We start from the raw sequence: 7,500 nt of genomic DNA, 5'->3' as shown, positions 1-7,500 counted from the left end.
AATGAAAGGAGTAAACGATACAGGTTTTACACGAAATACTCGTTCTTTTGAATAATTTTAGTGCTGCCAGCCGAACAGCTAAAAAGCTGTGTTCAGTCTACGAATAGCAATAGGGACTTAAATTAGACCTACGACGGCGACATTGAAGAAAATGTCGCCTGAAAATATAACTTTGTACTGTCGTAAGTCTGTCGCGATTAACCCATGCTGTTCCGCAGCGTAGTACGACGTGAGCGAAGTATCCTAAAAATACACGGTACGAGAGGTTTTAAAGTAAAAATAGAGAATGAAACATTCACATATTGTAACTGAGCTCGCGTTGTCGTCAAACCTCAAATATCCATGGTGATTTAACGTCGTTGTGAAGAAGAGTACCGCAAAAATATGTCTTAAAGTGCGTGCCGCCCGTGCAAAAAAACACGATTATCTTTACTCTTTTATCCAATGATATTGTGTTTTGGAGTTCTCGTTGACGACCGCGTCGTAGATCTTGAAGTCCCTATTTGCTCCCATGAACGCGCACTCTCATTGGTCAATAGCTGTGTTTAGATGAGAGTATGGAAACACGGCTGTGACATCACACGAATTTTGATTGGTTATGTGTTGTCAGACGCGCAATTTGATTGGCTGGTAGAAAATACGAGCGTGTATCAAGAAAATCTGTTTCAATCTAGAAGTAAAAAAAAACAGCCTTTTCCTTCATTTGTCGAATTATCTTTGAGAAAAATTTAATAGCAATAGAGGACTTTTTTCCGTGTTTCCATAACCTCATCAAAATACTCGGGGGAGTTGGAAGAATTCGAGACAGTTATGCAAACCCTCGACTGCGCCTCGGGTTTGCATAACTGTCTCGAATTCTCCCAACTTCCCCTCAGTGTTTAAATGAGGTTATGGAAACACGGAAAACGTCCTCTAATGCTTAATTCGCAACACGCGTTCTTTTCGAAAGCATTTCAACTGTCAAGGCAAAACCAACGAAAGCAAGTCTTAATTTTGAGTAATTCGTGTCCTCGTTAGGCGTGAGTTTAACATGATATCGTCTGAGCTTTGAAGCTGTCCGATCAATGATGTCCAAGACTGCCTATTGTGTATTGAAAATTCTAACCTGCGTAATGAGCCCATCATGCATCAGCTCCTTCCATAAGTCTCTCATGGTGTGATGCATGGATACCGGAACTTTCTTTGTCTTTCCGAGAAATTGTCCTTCTTCGTCAACGGCAAGCTGCAGAAGAACCATTCTGCCACCTTGCAAAACAGAGTAATGATATATGTATATGGTAAACGCTAGGGAAACCAGAGTTTATGAAGAGAGAGGCGAGATTCGTAATCAAAACCACAGAGAGTTACTACCCAGGTGATACACAAATTATCGGAGCCAGGAAACTGAAGAGAACGCCATTTACGAGAACAGACGTTCAAATAAGCTCATTCTTCCGCTTTAATGAACTTGACTTTTGAGTTCTTTTTTTCGACTCGAGGGTCATTTTCAATAAGGAAAAACTTGTCACAAGAAACATGAATTGAGGAAACCGTTTCCATTTCTGCATCAAATATGACGCAAAGAAACCAAATAAAGCTAAATTTACCAGGAGCAAGTTCCTTTGCTCTTGCAAGTAAGATTGTTTCCCAGTCCTTAGCAGCTTGATTCCTGAACTTCTCCTTCTCTATCGGAACAGTGATCATTGTGTGATGCAAGGCTCCCGTCACGTCACACGGCCTGTCACGCAGCCAGTGCATCGCAGTAGCCGAGAATACTAAATTGATCGACTGAGGAGGCAGACACTGGCTATAGAAGCTCGTACCGCAAGTACTGACGAAAACATTGGGAAAGTCCAGGAAATAACTCTTTGGCCCTGGAATGAGTCCTGTGGGGGGAAAGAAAACACAACAAATGTTACAGCCGAAGGAAAGAGGAAGGCTGAGTATCCGGAAGAAACATAGGATATTGAGAGAGAATCGAAAAGTAGCGTCTTTCTTCGGCAAGCTATAACAAGGTGAAAAACATACAATTATTCTGTTAGCGAATGTGAGAATGATATACACATATGAAATGACTTTTGTTGATAGAGTTAAAGGTAAAGGTAAAGTCTACTCTACGAGCCAGAAGGCCCATCAAGGCCGGAGCTTATCCCGGTTTCAATGGCATGAAGTGACTAGGAGTATTTCTACTCCCCCTTGGATGGGATGCCAGTCCATCGCAGGGTTACCCCTAGCATTAGATTCGCCGGTACCCATAACACACCTGGGTGGAGAGAGGCACCGTGAGAGTAAGGTGTCTTGCCCAAGGACACAAAACAATGTCCCCAGCCAGGACCCGAACCCGGACCACTCGATCCGGAGTCGAGCACACTAATCATGAAAGCTACCCCGCCTCCCTTTGTTGATAGAACCCATTGGAAACTCGGAAAAATCCGAGCCAAGATGGGATTCGAACTCACACGACCCTCCATGATCTAGTCGGAAGCTCTAACCACTGGGCTACAGTAGACTCTCTGGTGAGCAAGGGTGAAATGTGGGTCTTTGACTCGACCTGCATCACGCAGCTACAGAGTCAAATAACATTGACAGCATAGCTCATAACTGCATCGCTCAGTCACCTTTAAGCATATTTGAGATGTGGTCAACCAACCATCCAAGTGAGCGAATGTGAGAATGATATACACATATGAAATGACTGGTGCTCGGATTTTTCCGAGTTTCTAATAGGTTTTGTCAACAAAATTATTCTGTTGGGTAGAAATTCCAGGAACAACTCGGCTGTGGAGTGGGGGTCTCATGACCTGGGTCTACACTTCCTTCTCTGTATTTCAAAGACATACACTGGCATTGTTGGTGATTCTCGTGTACAGAAATTCCACTCGCACTATGCAAATTCTGTACCAACCGGAAAAGACACCAACGTAAACAACTCTGCTTTGCATGCCTGACTCTTTGTGTAATAAGTTAAAAACAGCAGAAAACCTTGCAAACGAAGAAACAAAGACTTGAAATCATTAACAGGTTGATCCTCATAAATCACGTGAATCGGTAAACTGTCTCCATGAATTTTCCTCAGTTCTTTAACGCATGCGTACAACAGTGGCATAGAAGTACCCCCGTCTGCGCAGCCAAAGTCCGCAATCGTAAACACTCTTCCAGGCTCCACGCAAGCAGAGTTTATGCACTCCAGCATCAGAGGTGCAGATTCTAGGATTACGTTGTAGCAACCAATGGTATTGTCAGAGTAGAACCCAGACCCATCTGCACCGTAAGGAATGTGGCTGTGAGGAGACTGGCAAGGAAAAAGAATTTGAAACTAAAATTAGTAATAGGAAACCTTTAAATTGTGCAATCATCTAAAGGACACGAACAGGTTCAAAACATTTTTTAAAACAATACATTGATAAGTTATACTTAGAGGGAAATGAAATATTTAGTAAAAATCATGACTAACAAACTTGATTCCAGTTGATGATGACATGTTGTTTGATCTAATCTAGTGTCTTCTCTCCTTCAAACATAAAAAATGATACAATAGAAACCTGTCAAGAATTTCTCTACGATGTGCACCATGGTTTAACTTTTATATCACATGGAGTGGGCAGATCGATTTCTGATTCTGGACCAGGTCGGGGAATTTCAGGGGGAATGTTGCTCTGACGCAGGCAGTCTTGAACATGCACTGAGACTCTGAGGTAATTTTGGATAACTAATCTCTTTTTTCGAAAGAGAAAAACCCACAGAGGCTTTTCATATAAACTGACGACAGGATATTGTTGTAATTCCACCCAAGCAAAAGGAGAGCCTTTTACTCTTCGACAACATCCTGTCATGTTTGCAGCATGTTCTGTTTGACAGATTTTCCTTCGTATGAGTTTCTTAAATCGTGAACTGTTTAGATGGGCTCCGGTACAGCAAGCTAACAACCCAAAACTTTTAGTTGCCGGTCCTCCAACACTATAGACCAGATAAGAGTGTCTTGATATGAGATGTGTTAAAGGAACCCGGCCAAAAAAAATATCGAGTGCATTGTTTGTATTAGGGCTTTAGATATCCACCACTCTTTGCTTTTGCAGCTCTTCAATTAGTGATATCTTGCTTCTGAAGAAATGTTTTCGATAAAATCTGACATGAAAATCCTGTGTCCGGAACCGCTACTCGAAATTTACATCAGTTTGAGTTTTAAAAATATATCTGCTGGCTTGTTTTCAGCTCGAGAGCACGCTTTGACTTTTCGTGAGAGTCTTCATTGCCAAATAAACACGATGATTGTCAACGTGATAGTCACGCAACATCACACAAACTGTCATGTACGAAAACATCACACAAACCGGTCGTATTGGGCAGTGTACAGTTAATATTTAAAAGCCAACTTTTAAAACAACTCACCGACTGGAAACACACTGAGAGTACACCACGAATCGTGCACGTGCTGAACAAATAAGAAGCGCGCTGATTGGCCAAAACTATCAAAAACTGTGCACGTGCTGAACAGATTCTGCTAAACAGATTGGCTAAAAGCATACAAGTTGTGTCGTCACGATCTACATTACATTTTATAAAATAACAAGACGATCTAGGATCGTAAGTCGGGCTGTGGCCACATGTGTGCTGCTAAGGACCATAGCCTGGAAATACTGTACTAAGCCCTGAATGGATGGTACTTATAATATGGGGATGGCTTCTACCATATTTATCTGATCTCTTGCACAAGAATCAAAAATCTGATAACTCCCATTATCAGTATGATAGATACTAACACCAATACATCCCATTGTCAGAATAAATGAAGAATAATTTTGTGACAAGAGTGATTCAAATGCACTGTCTGTAGGTATACTGTTCTGACATCCCTCAATTATTGAATCACTGTTATGTAGATAACCTGTGTAGCTTTCACTATAATTAAGCTGGTAATTTTTCTCAGACATAGCTATCATAAATGGTAATTCTGTTGGCATTAAATACACCTGCCCTGTACATTGTGACAGTGTGGAATCCAATTCATTACCCATTTCCATAATTTGTACCAGGTCATTACATGTATTAATTCCTTTGATATTATTATAGATCAAAGCACACAAACTCATAGCAATGCATTGTTTCCCAGCGTTCGCACCAAATACTGTAATATCACCTTGACTATATGTGCCTTTACCGTCAAGGTTGGATCAATATTATTCACTGGAAGCCCAGGATTTGTTTCTATGTCATTACATAGATTTATTTTAGCACAGCATCATCTGTGATCACCATTCTTGTACAAACTCATTGGTCGACAGCATGTGTACAGCACTTGATATTTCTTCAGATTTACGCGTTTTCGTGTTCCAGTGCCGGTATTTTCCAAACCAAGTAAAACGTACTGTTTGACGAAAATTATAACTGGCAATTATACGCCTTCTTTTCATTTGACTTCCCAGCCTGTAACTGATGTAACCATGAAGTTTTGACGACAAAGGAGTGATCTTAAGAATCTTTTTCCACACAAATACCCTCAGTTTTCTGCTTTTCTGCGACAGACGTTTCGCGATCACGACGTCTCAACACATGGCATTCACGTACAACACGGTTATGATTACAAGACACAAATTTAGCATAACGAGATCTCAATTCCTCTCTATATTTTATTTTCACTACGCCATCATGTTGATGATGTACAAATGGCTGCATTGCCTCCCCTAATACATCATCCCAGGACATTCAACATTGTCAACAGTGCTCGTGTTGGTAACGCAATCTTATACAACATGCCAACGTACATGACTACACAGAAAACTAACGCACTACAAAGAGAAATTGAGAGAACTGGTAATCCACTTGATACATTGTACAAAATATATGAAGTAATGATCATGACAGTCATAAAATTAAACAAGTTACTTGCATCTTCGCTTCGGTAAGTGGCTTCTCTGTCATCCAACATGACGGCTTTCTTGTTGTCGTTGTTGTCCTCCGTGCCATTATGCTGATTATCAAATATCAGCTTGCACCCGCCAGCATCAAAATTTCGAGTAAAGTTCCTTAATGTACTTCTGTCATTGGTAGTCATAGTTTGTACATATTTTGTACAAAATGACTGCTCAACTGATCTCTTTAGAACTAGTAAGAGCTTGATAGCAACATTTGAGATATTTGCTAAGAGTTCGCGGAACGACCCCTTTCGAAATGCACGCTCATTTTCATGTTTTGATGTGGGTCTACCCTGAACAGTCTGTGCGTTTGTAAGTGGTTTGAGCGTATTGGACCTAACACCGTAAATCGCTTCTGCCATACCTGTAGTGTATGCCTACCATCACAGAGAATCCCTGCTAAGGTTATCGAAGAGAAATGAAAATGAAGCGGAATGAACACTGAGCCTTCACTACATATGTGCGGTATTGCCCATTGCACGTGACGGAGTTTGCCAAGACCTACAATCTTGGACAGAACAAAATGGAACAGCAAACCGCCATCCCCCCCAAAGCAAGGATGAAGCCGCACAAAAGCCAAAACGCGCCATTTTCCCATCCTTGAATTGGGGGGGGGGAGAGGGGTTACAAATTTCCCATCTCTTTTGTCCAAGATTGTAGAGTCGGTCGCCCGACTAATTAAGATAGTCTTTTTCTTTGGCCATCTCAATTTGATCAGAAATAACACACAAACAGCGGTGACAAACATCAGATACAAACGCATCCTTTTTGAAATTATTTTTTTACTTGACGTTTCGTATGCTTCTGCATACATCTTCAGAAGTGACGGTTAATACAAAATTGGAGATGAATATACAGGATTACTAACCAATTAACTATTAACTATTAAGTAACAATAGAGGTGACAAAAAAGTAATAAAGACAAAGCTTTTCGCTGCTGACATATTACTCGTAATACCTGAAAGGTATCCGAGTTATATTCTGGGAAGAATATAGTTTTCTGTGCAGCAAATGGACAATAGAATTAGGAGGCGGTGATTTCATTGGCTAAAAGCAATGTACTACACCCCTCCGAGCAATACATTTGACCTCCCTCCCTAAAATAAACACAAACTTCAGATAACGAGAGACTTGAAACAGCCTCACGTCTAACAGAATTCGATGAAAATCGGAATTTATAACGTGCAGTGGGGCTTCAGCGTGACTCGTTTAATCTCGTTTGCTGATTCAAAGCCCACGTTCCACGAGATAGCAAATGATATGCTGGATTCAGCCGTCTAGAAATGTTATAAGATATTTACTATAATCCTTCCTGTTGATAACATGACTAAATCGCCAGTACAGAACTTCCAGTAGCGGTATGTTATCATGGCCGAGATTTCTTAGTCTCTTTCTGCCTTAGCTGTTCTTTGTACGAACATCATCCGCCGATGTCTATTTTTTTCTTTTTATTGTTAGTTACCTAGAGCTGGAGGTCACCGGCCGCGTTACTCACAACACTCTTAATTTGGAACCTTTGCAGATGGATACCGTTTACCCATATTAATATTACAATTGACACCAGTTTATCTGATGTCATGCTACATACTAGATCCCGCAAAGATAGACA

At 40.9% G+C, this 7,500-nt stretch overlaps 1 protein-coding gene across 3 annotated transcripts in view; it reads right to left on the bottom strand.

Moving 5' to 3' along the window:
- The window catches only part of LOC138030324 (uncharacterized), a 14,685-nt gene that overhangs the window by 3,413 nt on the left and 3,772 nt on the right, over window positions 1–7,500 (bottom strand). Inside the window, exons 1-5 of one of the 3 annotated variants that reach the window (XM_068878243.1) lie at window positions 6,256–6,340; window positions 3,434–3,490; window positions 2,962–3,271; window positions 1,587–1,865; window positions 1,106–1,245 (exon numbers count right to left, since the gene is read on the bottom strand). In XM_068878243.1, the coding sequence (XP_068734344.1) occupies window positions 1,106–1,245; window positions 1,587–1,865; window positions 2,962–3,271; window positions 3,434–3,460 (756 nt within the window). In that variant the 5' untranslated portion in view covers window positions 3,461–3,490; window positions 6,256–6,340. Of the gene's footprint in view, window positions 1–1,105; window positions 1,246–1,586; window positions 1,866–2,961; window positions 3,272–3,433; window positions 3,491–6,255; window positions 6,593–7,500 lie in introns of those variants that run through there. The other 2 variants (XM_068878240.1, XM_068878242.1) reach the window with 2 other exon arrangements.

Source organism: Montipora capricornis, chromosome 13, assembly GCF_036669925.1.
Source record: "Montipora capricornis isolate CH-2021 chromosome 13, ASM3666992v2, whole genome shotgun sequence".
Lineage (NCBI taxonomy): Eukaryota > Metazoa > Cnidaria > Anthozoa > Scleractinia > Acroporidae > Montipora > Montipora capricornis.
This window is presented reverse-complemented; position numbering and strand designations above follow the sequence as displayed.